Source organism: Xyrauchen texanus, chromosome 32, assembly GCF_025860055.1.
Source record: "Xyrauchen texanus isolate HMW12.3.18 chromosome 32, RBS_HiC_50CHRs, whole genome shotgun sequence".
NCBI classification, from domain to species: Eukaryota; Metazoa; Chordata; class Actinopteri; order Cypriniformes; family Catostomidae; genus Xyrauchen; species Xyrauchen texanus.
Window position 1 is genome coordinate 7,614,230 of NC_068307.1, and position 22,929 is coordinate 7,637,158.

Here is a 22,929-nt window from a genome sequence, read left to right on the forward strand (position 1 = left end):
TCTACAGCCTGTGAGCCTCAATGGAAAGTATCCTTTGGATTATTCATTTATACTGCACGTATACTGGCATAAAGAGGGGACCAGAGCCCACGGACGTGTTCGTTCCACCCAGACACAGAGAGGCTCCTGTGTCATCTGGCCCATTATGTGGATGCGTGGCGCCATCTTCCAGACATTTCCAGTTGGATGCTGAGGACGATAGAACAACTGTATATGTTACAGTTTGCGAGGCAGCCACCTCACTTCAACGGCGTTATTTCCTCCACCATAACGGTGCAGGACGCGCCGATTCGCAAAAGACGCATTAAAGATGGTATCAGCAGATGATGCCCACAGCAGATTCTACAGCTGCTATTTTCTAGTCGCCAAAAAGGATGAAGGATTATGCCCTAATTTGGATCCAAGATGCCTGAACTGATCACTCGCGAGGTTTCCATTCAAAATGATTACTCAGAAACAAATTCTGTCTCACTTTCGTCCTATGGACTGGTTTGTTTTGATCGACCTGAAAGACGCTTACATTCACGTACACATAGCACCTCATCACAGGCCATTCTTGAGATTCGCCATCGAGGGGATTGCTTAACAGTTCAAAGCCCTGCCTTTCGGCTTATCCCTGGCTCCTCACACATTCACAAATTGTGTTGATGCGGCGCTCGCTCCGCTAAGGCTGAGCGGCGTTCGATTTATGAATTACCTTGACGACTGGTTGCTCTTAGCACAGTCAAAAGAACAAGCTTGCAAACACAGAGACCTGTTACATGCACATTTGGAGCATTTGGGACTGAAAGTCAACTGGTCGAAGAGCATGTTTACGGCCAGTTGTCAGATTTCATTCCTGGGCATGAATCTCAACTCAGTGTCTTTTTGATGGCGCACCTGTCGGAAGAACGCGTTCATTTCACTCACCTGTGTTTTAACATTTTCAAGCTGGGACAAATGTGACCAATGAAGCTTTTTCAATGAGCCCTTGGCCTCATGGCCTCTGCAACAGCGGTCCCCCCACTGGAACTACTGCATATGAGACCACTTCAGTGCTGGCTCAGATTGAAGGTACCCCATGGTAACAGGACTGCTTATGTCTTTTGGTGACACGCCACTGTTTAGCCACGTTATCCATCTGGAAAACGCCCACATTCTATCAAATGGACATGGCACTAGGTCAAGTGTCCAGACACAAAGTGGTCACCACAGATGCATCAGACACGGGCTGGGGAGCCCTATGCGACAGACACCCAGCCTTTGGCACCTGGACAGGTGCTCAAGCGACCTGGCACATAAATTGTCTGCAATTTAGCATTAATGACTTTCCAGCCATCCAGGGGTTTTATGCTCTGATCAGAACCGACAACTCGGCGGTCGTGGCTTACATAAATCGCCAAGAGGGAGTTTGATTACGTCCATTGATGAACCTGCGCTCCAGCTTCCCCTCTGTTGCGAGAAACATCTCCTATCGATATGTGTGACGCATGTTTCAGGTCTCATCATTTTTGAGTAATGATGAGGTTGATTCAACTTATCATGTCAGGTGGTATGACCCCTGGAAAACTTTGAAAATGTGTTGTTATTATAAAATGTGTATTTGATTTAAAAAATGTATGTATAAACTTGAGCACATGGTCAAAGATTTGTATAGGCGTCCAAGTTAATGCCTGTTAGATTCTAATTGAGTTTGAAATGTCAGGTGGTGCGACCAATATGTCAGGTGTCGCGACCAGAGTTACAGTTAAACCAACAAAAAAAAGTCATGTTAATTCATGTTTTTGAATATATTAAATACATTTTAATAAATATATAAAGCTTTTAAGTTGTTTAAAGGTGCAATCTACATATGTATATATATATATTTTTTTATTTTATTATGGTATGTGTGACAATTTAAAGAGCACATTGTCCATCTTAAAGTCCTATTCTTCAAGAATATAGGACTGTATAATCAACATTGATACTAAAACAATTGCATCTTTAAATTAATCTATTTTAATTTGTTTTTGTAGATGCAAAACATTGAGAATGAAAATATACTTCTGCTTTCTCTATGAAGAACGCTTTCTATTTTTTGTCTGTATATAGTTACAATAAGTGAAGGTAGTGAAATATAAAACTATGACATACTTTCTGCAGAAATGCAATGTACACCTGAGTTATAAATTCACAAAAACTGCAGAAAATACTGATATGGTCCTTTCAAACCCTTTATAAACAGCTTGAAACACATCAGAATCAGAATCAGAAAAAGTTTTATTGCCAAGTAAGTTTTTTACGCATAGAAGGAATTTGTTGTGGTGTTGTAGGTGCGTGTCACACAGTCTCTAAATATATGAACAAGAATAAAAATATAAGCAATATAAATATAAATATGTCCACACAGTATCAATTAAAAGTAAGTATAAAATAAAAAGAGCAGAGTAGTGCAGTGAAAAGTAGAGCCAGAGGTGGAGTGTGGAGAGTGTCAGGGTGGGTACCGGGCATTGTTGATAAGGCAAGTGGTGGATGGGAAGAAACTATTCTTGTGACGTGAGGTTTTTGTCCTGATGGACCTCAGCCTTCTGCCAGAGGGGAGTGATTCAAAGAGATTGTGGCCAGGGTGGGAGAGATCAGCCACAATCTTTCCAGCATGCTTCAGGGTCCTGGAGTCATACAGGTCCTGGAGCGGTGGCAGATTGCAGCCAATCACCTTCTCTGCAGACCGGATGACACGCTGCAGTCTGCCCTTGTCCTTGGCAGTAGTAGCAGCGTACCAGATAGTGATGGAGGAAGTGAGGATGGACTCGATGGTGGCTATGTAGAAGTGCACCATCATTGACTTTGGCAGGTTGAATTTCTTCAGCTGCCGCAGGAAGTACATCCTCTGTTGTGCTTTCTTGATGAGGGCGCTGATGTTCAGCTCCCACTTGAGGTCCTGGGAGATGATAGTTCCCAGGAAGCAGAACTCCACAGTGTCAATTGTGGAGTCGCAGAGGGGTGATGGGGGCAGGTGCAGGTGAGGCTGAGTTCTTCCTGAAGTCCACAACCATCTCCACTGTCTTTAGAGCGTTGAGCTCTAGGTTGTTTTGGTTGCACCAGGTCACCAGGTGGTCGACCTCCCACCTGTAGGCAGACTCGTCACCATCAGAGATGAGTCCGATGAGGGAGGTGTCGTCCGCAAACTTCAGAAGCTTGACGGACTGGTGACTGGAGGTGCAACTGTTAGTGTACAGGGAGAAGAGCAGAGGAGAAAGAACACAGCCCTGAGGGGATCCAGTGCTAATGGACTGTGAGTCGGAGACATGTTTCCCCAGCCTCAAATGCTGCTTCCTGTCAGACAGGAAGTCAGTGATCCACCTGCAGGTGGAGTCAGGCACACTTAGCTGGGAGAGCTTCTCCTGGAGCAGAGCCGGGATGATGGTGTTAAAGGCAGAGCTGAAATCAACAAACAGAATCCTGGCGTAGGTTCCTGCGGAGTCCAGGTGCTGGAGGATGTAGTGGAGGGCCAAGTTGACTGCATCGTCTACAGACCTGTTGGTTCTGTATACAAACTGCAGGGGGTCCAGGAGGGGGTCGGTGATGACTTTGAGGTGAGAAAGCACAAGGCGCTCAAAGGACTTCATCACCACAGAGGTCAGGGCGACGGGTCTGAAGTCGTTATGTCCTGTGGTCCTTGACTTCTTGGGAACAGTGATGATAGTTGAAGACTTGAAGCAGGCTGGCACGTGACATGTCTCCAGTGAGGTGTTGAAAATGTCTGTGAACACTGGAGACAGCTGATCAGCGCAGTGCTTCAAGCTGGATGGGGAGACATTACCTACAACTGGGTTGTTGTAACCCAGCAAAAAATGATCACTACCCATAAGATGTGTTAGACAATCAACCCATAGAGTTGGGTTGGTTGTACAACCCAACATGTTAGGTTAAAATAACCCACGGTTGGGTTTGTCCATATTTGACCATGCCATGGGTTGCAAAACAACCCAAATTAGGTTATTTTCAACCCAACATTTTTTAGTGTATATGTATTACGTATTACCAAGTTTTGTTTTTTGTACTGACATTTTATAAAAGATGTTCTCGTTTTTTAAATGTGTTCCCGGAGATGTTTTAAATTTCTAGATTTACAGAAGCAATGATCAAATGTTATCATAACATGCAGTATTGTTTTGCACTTTCTTGTTAATGAAATTTAATTATATGATTGAGATCAGTCTGTCAATTGCAAAATTCAGTAAGAAATATAACTGTAAACCTTTATATAACGTATACAAATCATTTTTACAGTTAAAAACAAAACATAAAAAGTCCTTATGGAAAAATGGGTGTTTGAACACACAGAAAAGCAGCCGTTTATATGATTTGGAATAAAAGGGCAATAAATAAAGAAATAGAAAGGGAATTTACCATGTGATATGCATTTTAGACACTACAATGATTTATATTTACAAGTCTCAGTAGTGCTAAGTACATTAAATGTATATTATTTTAAATTAATATATGGTCGCACCACCTGACATTTTCTGGGTGGTAAAATCAGAAATCTTGTTTAATAATGAATTAATGCTGCCTAAAATGCTGTATAAATATATAAATGGATTATGTAATTGTATAACTCACACATTTTATTTTTTCCTTTTTGTGTTAATTTAAACATAGGCCTACCTTACAATGATATTACATTTTTGTTATATGGTGGCAAACGTTGATTTTAATAAAAGAAATTGGCATTCCTGTTCTTTAGAAAGCAATAATTTATTCTAAAAGTGATACATAGGCGTTCATTGTACGAAATGGGCCAGTAAAGGTAATTCTCACGATAAACGTGAGTTTATGTCGCCATATTTAGTGTGGGACAATAAACACTTCGTCAAGCTAAAGCTAAAGCTTAAAATTCGGTTGTAATTTTCTGTATTGTTTTTTGCGCAAATCAGATATATAGCTCTAGTGGGTATAATGACTATATTTCATTAATAAAGAAACGGAATCACTTAGGCCGAACTGCGAATGTGTATTTGCTAAAAGCTCTAGAGAGGGACGTGCTATTCCGCCATATTTGTTTCGGGTGGCCGTAGCGGCTAGACATTGTCAAGAACATGGCGGCTTCCAGGCAGGCATGAGAGTGGATCCTTCTGAACAAATTTAGATGAAACTGGGCAATCATCTTAAAGCAAGACCATCAAAATATCTCCCTGGATATCGCAACACGAATCTCGTATGTATAACTTGTGGCGATGAAAACACATTGGGCTAAACTTGTGTTTTTGAATAGTGAACACAAATTTAGCCGCCATTTTTCTTGTGGGAGCTGTTTGACGACAAGATGGCTGCTTACACCGGGGCGGCATGAACTAAATAAAAATAAAACCAGCGAGAGTTTTTACTTGGATATATTATTTATTCGGACTGGTCTGATCATAGTATGTATCTAGTGTGTATTTGCGCTCACATGTTTATTTGTGGATGCTTTTGTGAAATGAGACTAGCTCGCTGTGAATTATCGTTCCGCTGAATGATATATGCATGCATTAAAGTCTCAAATACTTGTCCAATCCGCTTGGAAACTGCAGCATAGATCTCACTGTTTTGATTCACATTGCACTTGAATTAATTTGCAAGCACACAATTGAGTATTGTTTGCTATTTTGAGTGGTTGACCAGAGAGGCATGAAAACAGCCTTCTGCAGCAAATAGGCAGTGTTTCCAATGTTCGTTTCTGAATGCCTAGCTTTGTCTAACTTTCCAGCATTTTGAGAAGGGTGAGGTTTGGCTTAAGCATTCGCAGCTAGTTATCTCATTTGCGCTTCTTACACAGTTAAGTTTTAAATGTATTGTTTTTATTCACCATATTTCAGAGTGGCCGAGGTTTTACTTGTTTCAAGATGGCGACTTCCATGGGCCGATACACTTTCTGCATCAGGGACATTTAATTGGAGAATGTTGCTTTGAAATGTGACTTTTAGAGTAGCTATGGGTGCAACACGTTTCTTAGAAAATATATATATGCGTGCGGAAGTTGCTGCACTTAATTGCACATTGAGGTTTTATCATAGATAACCGGCTTTTGGCCTCTGTGCAAGCACCAAAATGGCGGCATTTCTGAATTGCCCAAAACGCCTAAATAATCCACACTGTTATTTAAACACATTGTATTTTAAAACTATCAAATCGGGATAGGCGATACCACTTATTTTCTTTTCGATCCGATATAGGTTTGCAACTTTTGAAGTATTAAAATAAGGGACACCTAAAAGGGGTGTAGCAATACATGCGTTGAGCTAATTTGTTATTAATAATAATATAAAAACTGTATATACTTTCTTATATGCTAAAATTAGAACTTTCATGGCCCATGAATTATAGAAAAATATATTTCATTTATATGTTAAAAATATATTCATTTTAATTATTTATGTATACATTTTGGATGGTTTATATATATAAAAAATGTCCTTCAACTGTACTTGTTTATATGATTGTATTCATACATTGTTTGATCTTATTGAACATTTATATAGAAAAAAACGCACAGTTGTATCACCATTTGTGGGCTTTTCAGATGGTCTCTAACCCTAGGCAAATTTTTCAACTTACATCAATGTTAAATTGGCTATCTGGAATGATTTCACTGTGATACCATCTGACCAATTTAAATACTGAGCAAATCGATACAATATGAGACGCATCATTTTATCTTTAAATACAAGACAATCCCGTATTTTACGGATGGGTGGCAACCCTAATCCGATACCAAATACTTTTAGGCCAGTATCGCCGATATCAATACTGAGACCTCGAAGTTGATTTTTTACGAATTCTTTGGATTCAATTAGTTATTTAAATTATTACTTAATTTTGTATATATATTTGTAGGCCCGAAACAGAAAATGATTAGGCTGCTTTGTTTACCCTTTAAAAATGAGTAAATATAAGCCACATATAAAACCTAAAAATTAACTATATATATATTATTATATGGTTACTACTACTAAAACCATGTTACCATATGGATTCTACAGTAATGCTCTAACTGTATGTTAATTGTATCAAAACCTTGGTTACTCCCAAATAAACAAACAAAAAATGTGGTTACTACAGTTGTGATTACTACAATATTACTACTGTAAATCCATGGTAAATTTTCATAAGGGTATCATTTATTAACGAGGATTACAGCACATTATCAGTGTTTTAACAACTAAACATTAAACCTGAACAAATTGTCAATCAAGCCCATTATAATACATGTCATGCCATTACTTAAGGCCCAGATATACTTCACTTTGCGCGTTGCATTCCGTCTCGCACACAGTTTTCCTTACGCACAGCTTTGAAAGTATACCTCATGCGGGTGAGCGCGAATTGAAGCATTCGACATGTGTTTCGGCATTTGTCATGCAACTTTTCGCTAATATAATAATTTTTTACCACTTTGAATCTTATGAGATGCATCAATATTCATGTTTATCTAAATAATATTACTAGTTAAAAAAGCAACAAATTCAGAATAGATATTATGTGTGGATCGATAATCTTGAGACTACATCAGTATCGGAAGTATCGTTACTTTAGTATCGATCCACCCAACTCTACTATCAATAGGTATGCATGGGTGTTATGCAGAATTGTTGCTTACTATCTGTAGAGTTCTTTTCTTGCAGTATCAGAGTTTTTTTTTTATTATTTAAGAGTCGCTGAGGTCCATTCCCTATTTTTTATTTATTTTTATTTTTTTAGTAAAAGGACATGTCATCCCCCGGTTCCGTTGTGCCTGGTACAACCAGTGCCCCACTGCAGCCACGATGGAAGCGGGTTCTGGGGTGGTCTGGGCCGGTACCCCGACCGAGACACGGACATAGAGCCGTAGCCATCAAGGAGCTTATGGTCGTGTTCGGAGGAGGAAACGAAGGAATCGCAGACGAGTTGCATGTTTATAACACTGGTGAGTAAAACTGTTTTTTTTTTCACACACTGGAAAGTTTACAAACCTAGTTTTGTATACATTAGGCTTTTTGAAATGTATTCAAAGCATGTTTAATTTAACAGTGCCACAAGGTCTTGTACCTTGTTAAATCATGTCGGCTTTAGCTATTGTATTCTTTGAGTTTAGTAGTGCGAAAAGCCGAAGCAGCTTGAAGTGACAGTTGTAACGGTCTCTGCTTCGCGGAGCACAAATAAATACAAAGTTTGTTTTATTTATCACAGACATGCATATTATCTATATATATGATGTTTTGATTGTTCTTAGCAAAATTGTGATCATGAAGCACTGCGTTTCGCTCGCAGCTTTGACTGTTTTGAGAGTGAAAAGGCACCAGAAAGAGAAATGGACATTGGCCATCACGTCCCCTCCTGTACTTGTTGGCTCTGTCACAAATAAACACTTTTCATTACACTGGCCAATCATCCTAATGCTAAATTGATCACTGGTGGTGATTTTTAACATTGTAATGAATAGTAGCCTTGATAGATACCCTCCTAGAGCAAATAGTGATTCCAACAATCTTATACATTTAACCCATTGTCTTGACTTAGTTGACATTTGGAGAATTAAAACTCCAACCACTAAGCAATTTACATGGAACAACAAACATTTTTCATTACAGTCACGTATTTCTTCAACTTAGGAATCTTCTATTTTAGACACGTCTATATTGCCGGCTGTTCTGACTGACCATTAAGTTATTCCCCCAAAATTTGCTTTGTGTGGTGGTCAGAGTCAAAGATTTAGTGGTGGATTTTGGAAATGAAATAACTCAATTTTGAAATATGACTTTAAATCTATTATAGAAAAATTATTTCATAATCATTGGATATCTGCAATTAATACTAGAGAATTTGGGAAACCTGCAAAAATGGGAATATATGAAATTTGAAATATGATGTGTTGTTAGGACATATGGGAAACAATTAGCAAATAAAAGACGATCAGACATAATTGAAATATTTAGAGATTTAACAGAAAGGGGGAACGTGCACTGTTGAGGACCTGGCCTCCATTGATAGACTTCAAAATAAGCATAACAAAATCTACGAAGAAAAAGCTAAAGGAGCTTTCATTAGGTCTAGAATAGGGTTTCCCAAACTAGGGTTTGTGAGGGAACTCCAGGGGGATTGTGAGAGAGTGTAAAGATTGCGTACGAAAATATGTCCATCTTTTACTGATATTTTTAAAACGGATGATTCCAAATGTTGTCCGCCATTTAACAAATTAAAAAAGTAAAGAAAAAACAAGAACACTGGTTGACAGAGGCTTCTGGTGGTTCTGAAACGGATCAATTAGGCAGCCACCTAATTGATGGCAGCCGAAACAAAATATTGGCTAATCATGTATAATTTTCATTTATTAAAAATATTTCTAGAAGTAGAGGGACATGTTCCCCCACCCCAGGTTTTAATGGTTGTTACAGCCCTGGCTTGTTACTTCAATGAAAATACATTTTTAATTATTGAAAATAATTGGCTATATCATAAAAAAATCAAATATCAAATGCAGGTTACATACACAAATGGATTGGCATAGATTTATATAATTAAAGAAATTGAATAGACCATTAGACAAATACAGATAAAAACTACCCATTTGACAAGATTTGTTTTCTTTGTGTGTGCGTGCGGTAGTGTAAACTTTAGGCTACTACTGAGAACATAGTGCAGTCTCTGCTTGGGATAGAAATTGCAATGGTGAATTAAATATTATATTGATATAATATATTGTCGAAATTAAATATATAAGAAAAGGACAACAGATGTAATAACATTTTCATTTAAATATAACAATAACACGAAAAATAAAGTGGAAAGATTAAAAAATGTCTAAATTTTCGAAAGGTTAACATTTCTTAAAATATCAGGCGGTACTTCAGATAAATCATTTATGTCAAAGGGGTTTGGCTGACAATAAAGTTTGCAAACTCCTGATCTAAAAACAGTCAGTATTTCTTACATCTTGAAAAAAGAAGGGGGAGTTAAATGTGATTAGGAAAATACAAATTGATGGTGTTGTACATGAGGAAATAAATATAATCTCATCTCATATTGCCAACTTTTATGGTAAATTATACAAAAGTGATTATATTTTTTGCCTATCCTTGCTACTATTAATTCGGTAAGAACCATTAGTAATGATTTCAATCTCATATAAAGTTTACGTACACCTTAGCCAAATAAACTCAGTTATTCACAATTCCTGACATTTAATCGTAGAAAACATTCCCTGTCTTAGGTCAGTTAGGATCATTATTTTATTTTAAGAATGTGAAATGTCAGAATAATAATAGAGAGAATGATTTAATTCAGCTTTCTTTCATCACATTCCCAGTGGGTCAGAAGTTTACATACACGTTGTTAGTATTTGGTAGCATTGCCTTAAAATTGTTTAACTTGGGTCAAACATTTTGGGTAGTCTTCCACAAGCTTCTCACAATAAGTTGCTGGAATTTTGGCCCATTCCTCCAGACAGAACTGGTGTAACTGTCAGGTTTTTAGGCTTCATTGCTAGTAGTGCTAGCAAACTAGTCTGGCTTTTTTATACTAGTTTTCTTTTTTTTTCTCCCTAATTTGTCATGCCCAATTCCCAATGCACTTTAGGTCCTCGTGGTGGTGTAGTGACTCGCCTCAATCCGTGTGGCGGAGGACGAAGCTCAGTTGCCTCCACGTCTGAGAGCATCAATCCGCGTATCTTATCACATGGCTTTTTGCAACTTATTGAATAATAATGTGTCGCTGTGCATTTATTATCGTGAAGAAAATTGCCATTACACAGCTTTATTAATAAGAGAGAATTTGTTTTTGGAGAGTTAAAGACTTATTGAAGTGAACAAAAAGGTGACAGAGGGAGTCTTAGCCCCATTATACACTGCAACAAAATACATTTTGATTTGTTTTGGCTTGTTTTTCCAATAAAAATACCTAAAACTCCTTCAAAACAATGCACATTTTCTTTAGCAGCTATACTGCAGAAGAAAAATTGTTATCTGAGTATGTTGAATATAATATTAAAAATATCTAAAAATCCTTTAAAAAAAAAAGTATACAGTATACAGTCTTTACTGCACTGGCAATGAAAAAAGTGAAAAAATATACTTCTATTCAAGGTACATTCTCCGAAAGCAATTCTTAACACCTTATATGTTGCTTCTCAAGTAAATGTATCTTGTTTTAAGTTTTCTTTAGACCATTTTAAATGGAAAATAAGACAAACACTTGATAACAATTAGATTTATTTTGCAGTGAATTTCTTTACTGAATTAAACTTTATAGTATTTTTTCCCTCCTTAATTCAGTGAATGTCATTTAGAGGTATTTTTAAAAGATTATTTTGTCCTCTTTATTGTTAGTAAGCACATTTAATACACCCTTTTAAGTCGGGGCACCAACTTCATCAGTTAAATGCTAATAATGAATCATTACAATAATTGCTGTATAGTCTAATAAATGTTCTAATATTGTTAGATTAATCGATTATCAAAATAATCAGTTGCAGCCCTAGTTTCCTCCAGCATCTTCACAAGTTCTTTTGCTGTTGTCCTGGGATGATTTGCACTTTTCGCACCAAACTATGTTCGTCTCTAGGAGATGCATATCCTTCCTGAGCGGTATGATGGCTGCATGGTCCCATGGTGTTTATACCTGCGTACTATTGTTTGTATAGATGAACGTGGTACCTTCAGGTGTTTGGAAATGACTCCCAAGGATGAACCAGACTTGTGGAGGTTCACAATTGTTTTTTTGATGTCAAGCAAAGAGACACTGAGTTTTAAGGCAGGCCTTAAAATACATCCACATGTACACCCCAATTGGCACCAATTAGCAAATTAGCCTATCAGAAGCTTTTTGCCTAAAGGGTTGACATAATTTTCTTGAATTTTCCAAGCTGCTTAAAGGCACGGTTAACTTCTGAACCACTGGAATTGTGATATAGTCAATTATAAGTGAAACAATCTGTCTGTAAACATTTGTTGGAAAAATGACTCATGTCGTACACAAAGTAGATGTCTTAAACAACTTTCCAAACTATAGTTTTCTAAATATAAAATCTGTGGAGTGGTTAAAAACTGAGTTTTAATGACTTCAACCTAAGCATATATAAACTTCTGACTTCAACTGTATGTTCTGAAAACACTTCATTGGGAGAAGTTAAGGAGGGCATAAATAAGCTAACTGGCATCCAATCACCTTATTAAATAATGATTATAACGTTTTGGTGTCAATTTTAGCAAATTACTTAAACATGGTCTTAATGAATGAAATGATTGATTGAATGGCCATGAGGTTTTATGAAGGGTTGTCATATATTCAACAATGTAAGGTTAGTTCTGGATTTGATTGAACATAGTGATTTGGAATTAGATCACTCCCTTTTTATTTAGACTTCCAAAAATCATTTGACACTGTTAGTCATATTGTATACATTTTATTTAGATTTTTTAATTATTTTATCAATGCTGTGAAAATACTTTATGTAAGCGGAAACAGCTGTCAAACATCTGGAAAAACATCAAAATTAACAATTTGTAAGGTATAAGACAGGGTTGCCCCATTTCCCTCTTTTTATTCCTGATTGTTACACAGATTTTAAGTTTAATGATTCATCAAAATAATGGTCTTGGGGGTATAAGAATTCAAGACAAAGAACTAAAAATGTCCCAATTTGCAAATTATACTTTAACTTTCCTAAGAAATCAATATGAACTCCCTAAAGCAATGGAGATTAAATAACTATTTTTCTCAGGTTTCTGGTCCCTCTTCATTTTTAAAAATGTGAAATATTGGCATTAAAAAATACAGATAAGTCCGTAATATGTGGAATTCAAGAAGTTATTAATTGTTTGATTTTAAATTTAACATTAAATTCTAATTTGGCCCTTTAATCTAAATCCCATGACTGATAAAATTACAAAAACTCTTTGTTTTTGCTAGATTATGATTCTTATGTTACGTCTGTGAAGGGGATAAAAACAAAAATAATCATTGAACTGTCAAAAATGACCTTCAATGTATAACCTCCTATAACTCTAGCTTTATTTTATTTGTAATTTTTCTTTTCTTTTCATGTTGTGTACTTACTGTTGTAATTTCATGGAAGTTTAAAAAAAGTTGTTTTTAAGTTGCATTAATGAAAACAATTAACACTTTTTGCAGACTGTACGCATTTCTGCCTTTAGCAGCGTATAACTAACAAACTTTTAAATATTTAATGTAAATTTATAATTTTACACTTTTTGCGTTCTGTTACCTTGGAATAATAATAATAATTAAAAAAAAAAACACGAGATCCCACAGCTCCAAATAGGTTTCTAATACAGCTGCTGAGGGACAGAAAAATTGTCCCCTTTTTCTCTTCTGAATGCTGTAATCCATCGCCATATTTTTTCTTTTGGAAAGCTGTGAAAGGTAACGGTGGATTTTTTTCTTTTGCTGTTGGAGCAAACCAGTAAGCAAAAAATGTGTACTCCTCCATTGTCTCCCATTCACCACTGTACAGGTTTATCTTGCTATTGTTTACTTCCGCATTTCAAACCCAGATATGTGAAAATGTTCCATGGCACCTACCTCCTCCGAGTCCACACTTTGGTAATGTAAGCAAGTGTAGACCATGGTAGTGCTAGTCAGTAAGGCCATGCCGGTGCATTGGTTATAAAAGCATGCATTTGGGACAAACTTCAGTGGTGTGACGCATGCAATTACAGTTTAATATGTTATTTTTTATAAACCAGAATAAACATTAATTGGAAGGGCTGATCCTTTGCGATTTGTCCAACTGGAGTCATTACACTCATTACACACCACAAACACCCATAACAGTGATTCAGTGATAGTGTTTGGGAAAGGAGCTCTTTACCCTATTTGTTGTGTAAAACAAACCTAGATGGAACTTGTGACAGCAATCAAGTATTTTTTAGCCCAAGCAAGGTGCATTTTAATTACCACTGAAGCACTGCAAGTCTTAACTATCACCAAAATGCAGAATGAGAAGGTTTATCTGCAAGCGCTTTTCATGTGGATTTAAAAGCTTTATGCAGACGCCATGACGCAAATCATGCATGCGGCTTCACAATTGCTGTAACAAAGTGAATAGCCACAGTCTGCCTGTTGATTCATATTGTGGAGGATGAGTGTTTAGGAGTTTTCATGCCCATTGAAGTGAATATGCAACCTGTGTGGGGGCTAGTTTTTTTCAATTAGTCAAACTTCGACTTTGGGAAATGTTTAATGTTACTTGAATTGGTGCTATTATTTGGAAAATGTTAATCTATCATTATATTGTTACATATTGGTTTGTTTTCTTTCCTAAGAAGCAAATAAATGCATTTTGACAGGAGAAGTATATTTAGAGTAAAAAAATCAGCACTTTCAAAATCTGCTATTAATCACGTTTAACTATGAAACATTATGCAATTAAATGTGTTTACAATTAGCCTGACAGCACTACATTTTATACATTGTTTTTCTTATGCATACAATTTTACAAATGATTATTAGAAAAAAAAATGGATTACAAATGTAAATATGTGCTCTCTATTTACATTGCCTGCACCTCTAGATTGGCTTTAGATTGCAAAAGAGCTCTATTGCTAGTCGTCTTCTCTTTATCACTGTAATTTGCCTGAACAATGAGAGATCTCCATTTTATTTCAGCAACAAACCAGTGGTTTATACCAGCTGTTCGAGGAGACATTCCTCCGGGCTGTGCAGCTTATGGCTTTGTATGTGACGGTACACGGCTGTTAGCGTTTGGTGGGATGGTGGAATATGGAAAGTACAGCAATGACCTTTATGAGTTACAGGTATTAAAAATGTCTTTCATTGTTATCACTGTTATGTGACTTTCTTTCTTGTCTGTGTTTGGCTCGATATGATATTATCTCGCTGTGGTTGATGTTATCAGGCAAGTAGGTGGGAATGGAAAAAATTGAAACCAAAGGCCCCTAAAAATGGAGCACCGCCATGTCCTCGTCTGGGCCATAGTTTTTCTCTTGTGGGCAACAAGTGCTATCTCTTCGGTGGGCTTGCCAATGACAGCGAAGACCCCAAGAACAACATTCCCAGGTATGTTGGCCACATAGTAATCTGTTTGATGAAATCTATGCTTTAAAAATGATTGTTTGTTCATAGAATTGCTTTTTGCGTGTTTTCAGATATTTGAATGACCTTTATACTCTCGAGTTGCGTCCGGGCTCCAGTGTTGCAGGCTGGGATATGCCAGTCACATATGGAGTTCTGCCACCTCCAAGAGAGAGCCACACTGCTGTAATTTATACTGAAAAAACTACCAAGAAGTCCCGTCTTGTCATATATGGAGGAATGAGCGGTTGTCGTTTGGGTGATCTTTGGACACTAGATATTGGTATTAAAATTGTTGCTGCTTTCTTTAATTTATTAAATCAATCAGTTAGGTCAATCAATAATTGGGTCACTCTTTGCTTTACAGACACACTGACCTGGAACAAGCCTGCAATAAGCGGCACTGCACCCCTCCCTCGCAGCCTCCACTCAGCCACTACTATTACAAACAAGTGAGTTCTAATGGAATCTAGAATTGCATCACCACAAGCATTCCCTGCACTCGCATGGCAGCAGTGATGACATTTTCTGTCCCACTCTACTCTGTAGGATGTATGTTTTTGGTGGCTGGGTTCCCTTGGTGATGGATGATGTAAAGGTGGCCACACATGAGAAGGAATGGAAGTGTACAAACACACTGGCCTGCCTAAACTTGGGTATGTTGTTGCTCTGAAAAAGTATGTGTTTGTAGTGTTGAAAAACTGTTTAAAGCTGTTGTTCATAATTTCTGAACAGCCAAACAATTGCAAAAGTGATTACAAACAGGTTTTCTGAACATTACCACCATCTCTCATTGGTTAGACAGTTAGTCCTGCCCCCAAGGCATTGGTTGATCTAATGTTTGGATGCCAAACAAACAGCAGTGTTTTGAATGTTTTGAGTGCATAGTGTAAGGAGAAAATATTACTTAGCAGCTTTAATTATATTTTTCATTAACTTTTGAAAGGCAAAAACTGATCCTTTTTAAAAATGATCTGCTAGTTTTATGATGTGTTAGGACCATTTGAATGAGCCATTAACTGTTTTAATTGGCTCTTAAAAGAATAGGTCACCTAAAAATGAACATTCTCTCATAATTTACTCTCTCATGCCATTCCAGATGTGTGTGCCTTTCTTTCTTCTGCAGAACACAAACTAAGATTTTTAGAAGAATATCTCAACTCTGTAGGTCCATACAATGCAATTCAACGTGGTCCAAAACTTTGAAGCTCAAAAAAGCACAAAGACAATATTAAAGTAATCTATATGACTCAAGTGGTTAAATCCATATCTATAGAAGCATTGTAATAGGTGTGGGTGAGAAACAAAGCGTTCTTTTGTGTTTAGCAATTTACATACTTTGTGCATATCGCCACCTACTGGGCAAAGAGGACAATTAATAGTTAAAAAGGACTGAAATATTGATCTGTTTCTCACTCTCACCTATCATATCACTTATGAAGATATGGATGTTACTATTGAAGTCATATGGATTACTTTTATGCTGCCTTGGTGCTTTTTTAGCTTCAACGTTTTGGACCTTATTGAGTTGCATTGTTTGGACCTACAGAGTTGAGATATTCTTCTAAAAATCTTTGTTCAGCAGAAAAAAGAAAGTCATGCACATTTTAGGATGGAATGAGGGGAGTAAATGATGAGAATTTTCACTTTTGGGAGAATTTTTACTTAAACCACAATACAAACTTTATTTTGCTTCTAGACACTTTGTCTTGGGAGACTGTTTTGATGGACTCTTTGGAGGACAACATACCACGTGCACGAGCGGGACATTGCGCAGTTGCTATCAACAACAGGCTTTATGTGTGGAGTGGGCGTGATGGGTACCGCAAAGCGTGGAACAACCAGGTGTGCTGCAAAGACCTGTGGTACCTGGAGACAGGTGAGTGCAGAAGTTATATAGTGTGTATATATTAGGTCTGTGTATGTCTAAAAAATAAAAGTAAAATATTTCTTAATGCATGACGATTATTTCTCATACAAAAACAAATTGCATCATCGAAATGCATAAATGATCACCCCATCAAAAAAAAAAAAAGTAATTCTTTAAAAAAAATATATTATTTTTGCAGAACGGCCTAATCCTCCTTCACGGGTACAGCTTGTTCGGGCTAACACAAATTCTTTAGAGGTTAGCTGGGGAGCTGTATCTACGGCAGACACTTATCTACTTCAGCTTCAGAAGTACGATATCCCAGCAGCCACTGCTGCCACCTCACCTGCCCTCAATGCAGCTCCCTCAATACCTGGAAACTCTCCTAGGAGTCCAGCGCCTGCGGCAGCTGCTCCATCTGCTCAGAGTCTGCCACAGAGTGGCATCACTCTAGTGACCCAGGCTGGTTCCCCTACATCGCTTTTGCCCAACTCGCCAGGAAGTCCCTTGGCTGCCTCAACAGCTCGTGGCCCAGGTACTCACTTGTAAACATTTGTTGTTTTGGTAATAGTGCAGCAATATTTTCAATTATGTTGTTAGTTTTTGCAATTCCGTTTGGTGTCACTAGTGGCACAGTAATAAAACACTTTACTTTTTAATAGTTCAGCATTATTTTCGATTCACTTTGTTTTTTCAGTATTTTAACAAAAGATTTAGTGAAATTTAACTTTCCATTTTATATTCAAGCTATTCTGAAAGTTGCAGCCCCTCAATCAGGCACTGGGACATCGATTGTCACTGTGCGACAAGCTACCCAAGCTGGAAAATCCCCAGTCACTTTGACATCACTTCCTGCAGGTGTCCGTATGGTTGTGCCACCTCAGGCCGCTCAAGGAACGGTAATAAGCAAAAATTAGAAGGTGGAATCTGTAAAACATTGTTCATAATAAATATTGATTTAGTAAATTATCTAATTTTCCCTTAACTCTGTTCTATCAGCCTATAGGCAGCAGCCCTCAGATGAGTGGAATGGCAGCTTTAGCTGCAGCTGCTGCAGCCACGCAGAAAATCCCCCCCTCACCTGGAGCTACTGTTCTCAATATGCCGGCAGGGGCCACAATCGTCAAAACAATGGCTGGGACACCTGGGTCCTCCACTGTAAAATTAGCATCTCCTGTCATGGTAATTCAATCTTTTTGGTTTTAATTTGAAATGATGTACGTAAACTGTTTTAATTTTTACACAGCTTTTTGTTTTGGTCATAAGTTGTCATTTATTCATTTGAGTTAATTTTACTATGACTAAAATGGCATATCATTTTAGACAGCGTAAGTAACATCATAATAGCATTAAATGTGTATACTGAAGTGTTGGCTACTATTTAGTTACAGTTGTGTTGACTTGTTAGGACTTTGCGCTACATATAGCATATTATTATTATTATTATTATTATTATTATTATTATTATTATAGTGTGTGTGTGTGTGTGTGTGTAAATATACATTGCATTCAGAAAGTATTCATTTTTTTCACATTTTGTGTTCCAGCCTTATGCTAAAATGCTTTAAATAAAATGTTAAAACTCTCATCAATCTACACTTCATACCCCAGAACTACAAAGCGAAAACCAGATTTTTGATAACTTTGCAAATGTATTAAAAAGGAAAAACTTAAATATCACATTGACTTATGTATTCAGAGCCTTTGCTATTACACTTGAAATTTAGCTCAGGTGCATCCCATTTCTCTGAATCATCTTTGAGGTGTTTCTACAGTTTGATTGGAATCTATTTGTGGCAAATTCATGGCCCTAAACGCACAGCCAAGATAACGCAAGAGTGGCTTAGGGACAACTCTGTGAATGTCCTTGAGTGGCACAGCCAGAGCCCGGACATGAACCCTACCGAACATCTCTGGAGAGATCTGAAAATGGCTGTCCACCGATGGTCCACATCCAACCTGACAGATCTTGAGAAGATCTGCAGAGAAGAATGCCAGAAAATCTGCAAAGCTTGTCACATCATACCCAAAAAGATTTGGGGCTGTAATCGCTGCTAAAGGTGCTTCAACTAAGTACTGAGATATGGGTCTGAATACTTGTCAATGTGATATTTCAGTTTTTTATTTTTAATAAATTTGCAAAGTTATCAAAAATCTGTTTTTTGATTTGTTATTGTGGGGTATGGTGTGTAGATTGATGTGAATTGTTTTTTTTTTTAAAGCATTTTAGCATAAGGCTGCAACATAAAATGAAGGGGTCTGAATAATTTCTGAATGCACCGTCTATACAAACCCTTCATCTGGTGAAGATATATAGGCTGTAAAAGGCTTAATTTGGTAATTATTAAATCTGTCACAGAAAGCCCAAGACATCGGAGGATTAATTGGCTAGCGGTCAAACCAAAGTATGTACTGTGATTCAACCAGCCCTAATCTCATGACATTTAATTTTATTGCTGTAGGTAAGCAACCCTGCCACTCGCATGCTGAAGACGGCCGCAGCCCAGGTGGGCAGTCCAACAGTGTCCAGTCCCACTACAGCTGCCCGGCCCATCATTACGGTGCACAAGTCAGGCACAGTTACTGTAGCTCAGCAGGCTCAGGTTGTGACCACTATGGTGGGCGGGGTTACCAAGACCATCACTCTCGTGAAGAGCCCACTTTCTATGGGAGGAAGTGGCACACTGGTACAATAATGATACAAAATGTTATTGAACAATGTTGAAAATGATATTGAAAAAAGGCCCCTATACCTCTATTTATTTTCTCTTTTCATTTAGTTCTCTAACTTGGGTAAGGTCATGTCAGTGGTGCAAACCAAACCAGGGCAGACATCTGGTGTGACTGGCCATGGCTCTAACCCACTGACTCAGATTATACAGGTAAGTTAAACACAAGTGAAGCTAGGCCTAAATAACACAACCTAGACATTAAGTGTCTGAAGACATCTTATGAGTGATGTTTATCTCTTATTATTAGTGGTGTTTGCTAAGGCAGCATCACTTACCTTTGCTCAAACTATTAAATATAACTCGTCTTGTTTATGCTTTGACTGACTGTGAATGACACCTCCAAAATATATGGCTTGTTTAGGAAAAAATTGCTATTACTAATTCTAAGTGATCATGCCTAACATTTATTTAAATGGAAAAAAAACTAGGTACTCAGTTAAAATGATATGTTTTATATTATTCGGAAGAATTCATTATTCATTTTGACATCATTATTTGTGCCTTTCCAAATATGGTATTTGGCTATGGGCACGTCCCAACTTGTAAATAATCCCAATTTTTCTGATTCCACAGACAAAGGGTCCCCTCCCTCCCGGCACCATTTTCAAACTCGTAACGTCTGCTGATGGAAAACCAACCACCATAATTACCACCTCTCAAGCAGGTGGCACAGGAAACAAGCCCACCATCCTGGGCTTCAGTGGCATGTCCCCCACTACCACCACCAAGCCGGGCACCACCACTATTTTCAAAACAATACCCATGTCAGCTTTACAACAGGGAGCAGGTTAAAAAAAATCAATCAGCATCCTTTGTCAAGAAGTGTCACTTTTCTATGCCAATTTTGCATTATTGGAAATTAGAATAATAATAATTTTGAGTCTCTTTGGAATTTTAGGTGTATCTAGTGGTACAGGGGTGAAGAGCCCCATCACCATCATTACCTCCAAGATGATGACATCTGGAACTCCTGGCAAAATCATTACTGCAATGCCTAAGATTGGTACCGCAACAGGACAGCAAGGCCTTACACAGGTATTGGAACTGGGGAGCGGGGGGTGTCAGTCATCCTAATATTTGCAGCGTCATGAGAAACATGTAGTCCATAGGTCCACTTACTTACCTGGATTGTTTTCTTTCTTTTTCCACCTCCTCTATAGGTTGTTTTGAAGGGGGCTCCAGGTCAGCCCGGTACTATACTTCGCACTCTGCCAATGGGAGGAATGCGTCTTGTTTCGCCAGTATCTGGGGTCAAACCAAATGTAACCACACTGGTTGTCAAGGGAACAACTGGTAAGGATGTGTCTCTTTTAAAGTAATTTTACTGTTTCTTACATTTGTAAGACAGTATGTCTCTTTGACTAGTGTAATTCAGCAAATGCTGTTATAAATGATTATGAATTATGACCCTCTCACCAAGTGTCCTCTTTCAAAGGTGTAACAACCCTTGGCACAGTCACTGGAACGGTTTCTTCCAGCTTAGCAGGAGGAAGCGTAGCCAGTGCCAATGCCAACCTGGCAACCCCCATTACCACCCTGGGCACGATTGCCACCCTCTCCAGCCAGGTCATAAATGCCAGCGCTGTGTCCACTGCTCAGAGCAACCTGACTACTGTCCCCTCCACCATGCAGGTTGTAACCAGATACTCTTCTCTGACCTGTTCAATGTTCACTTTTCAAAAATCAATGTTTAGAGTAAAACCACAACATTACCACTACACAACAACTTGTTTACATCTCCTGTAGAGGTCAATCCATGTGGAATTTAAAGGTATAGATATAGATATAAAGAGAGCAGCCTGGCTGGTATTGTATTGACATATAATAATAATAATAATAATGGCAACTAACCTCATGTCATGCTTTCTTCAGCCCACCCAGGTGACACTCATAACAACACCCAGTGGTGTGGAGGCTCAACCTGCCCAAGACCTGCCTATTTCCTTTTTGGCCTCACCAAACTCAGAGCAGTCTGCCTCTACTGAGTCCGGGACAGCTGATGCCTCCGGCAGTGTTACTCTAGTGTGCTCCAACCCTCCATGTGAGACTCACGAGACGGGCACCACCAACACTGCCACCACAGCATCTTCCAACATGGGCACTGTTCATAGGGTGTGTTCAAACCCGCCATGTGAAACCCATGATACGGGCACCACCAACACAGCAACTACAGCATCTTCAAATATGGGCACTGCCCTTACTGCCACTGCGCAGAGGGTGTGCTCTAACCCACCTTGTGAGACCCACGAAACCGGCACCACCAACACTGCAACAACAGCATCCTCAAATATGGGTACCACCCCTACTGGCACGGCGCAGAGGGTGTGTTCCAACCCACCTTGTGAGACCCATGAAACGGGCACCACCAATACTGCTACTACAGCTTCATCCAACATGGGTGGCGACCAAGCAGGAACAGTTCAGAGAGTGTGCTCCAACCCACCTTGTGAGACCCATGAAACTGGCACCACCAACACTGCAACGACAGCTTCATCTAATATGGGTGGAGGCCAAGCAGGATCAGTTCAGAGGGTGTGCTCCAACCCACCTTGTGAGACCCACGAAACTGGCACCACCAACACTGCTACTACAGCTTCATCTAACATGGGTGGCGACCAAGCAGGAACAGTTCAGAGGGTGTGCTCCAACCCACCTTGTGAGACCCACGAAACTGGCACCACCAACACGGCTACTACAGCTTCATCTAACATGGGTGGCGACCAAGCAGGAACAGTTCAGAGGGTGTGCTCCAACCCACCCTGTGAGACCCACGAGACTGGTACAACCAACACGTCCACCACTGCCACCTGCAGTATGGAGACAGATGAGGGAACAGGTACTTCATTCTCTCTGTGTAGATTTATAGAAGATTTTCAGTAGTACTTCACATATACAGGTGCGTGCATGCGCGCGCGCTTGTGCTTTGTTGATTGCCTGATAATAAGATGCATTTCGGCGATCCGATTATGAGTGGACGGGGCCATTGCCATTTACACCTGATAGTTAGTTTCAAAATGGGATGGGCATTTTTAAACTGATTTACATGATTTGCCTACTACATTGAGATTCACAATTTCATTAGATAGTTTAGAAATGTCCATCCCGGTTTGAAAACGGCCACAGATTGGGAAACGGACATTATTGTTCAGCCGAGACCTATACTTGCACTCATGGACCATCCACAGTCCGTAAACTAATCATCTGATGTGTAAAGCACACATTGGAATATGCTTTCTAGAACAACTCGGGGCAAACCTGATTGGCTGGTTTGATGGAACTTCTGTCAGTAGGACT

At 38.6% G+C, this 22,929-nt stretch overlaps 1 protein-coding gene across 1 annotated transcript in view; it reads left to right on the plus strand.

The window, feature by feature from the left end:
• The first annotated feature begins 5,042 nt into the window (after positions 1-5,042).
• The window catches only part of LOC127625807 (host cell factor 1-like), a 31,289-nt gene continuing 13,402 nt past the window's right edge, over positions 5,043-22,929 (plus strand). Inside the window, exons 1-18 of the mRNA XM_052101186.1 lie at positions 5,043-5,182; positions 7,705-7,909; positions 14,608-14,756; positions 14,858-15,018; positions 15,108-15,316; positions 15,401-15,485; positions 15,583-15,689; positions 16,733-16,912; positions 17,103-17,438; positions 17,651-17,802; positions 17,903-18,085; positions 19,366-19,590; positions 19,684-19,785; positions 20,209-20,422; positions 20,534-20,670; positions 20,796-20,928; positions 21,071-21,267; positions 21,508-22,471. Of these exons, the coding sequence (XP_051957146.1) occupies positions 7,714-7,909; positions 14,608-14,756; positions 14,858-15,018; positions 15,108-15,316; positions 15,401-15,485; positions 15,583-15,689; positions 16,733-16,912; positions 17,103-17,438; positions 17,651-17,802; positions 17,903-18,085; positions 19,366-19,590; positions 19,684-19,785; positions 20,209-20,422; positions 20,534-20,670; positions 20,796-20,928; positions 21,071-21,267; positions 21,508-22,471 (3,730 nt within the window). The 5' untranslated portion in view covers positions 5,043-5,182; positions 7,705-7,713. The remainder of the gene's footprint in view (positions 5,183-7,704; positions 7,910-14,607; positions 14,757-14,857; positions 15,019-15,107; positions 15,317-15,400; positions 15,486-15,582; positions 15,690-16,732; positions 16,913-17,102; positions 17,439-17,650; positions 17,803-17,902; positions 18,086-19,365; positions 19,591-19,683; positions 19,786-20,208; positions 20,423-20,533; positions 20,671-20,795; positions 20,929-21,070; positions 21,268-21,507; positions 22,472-22,929) is intronic.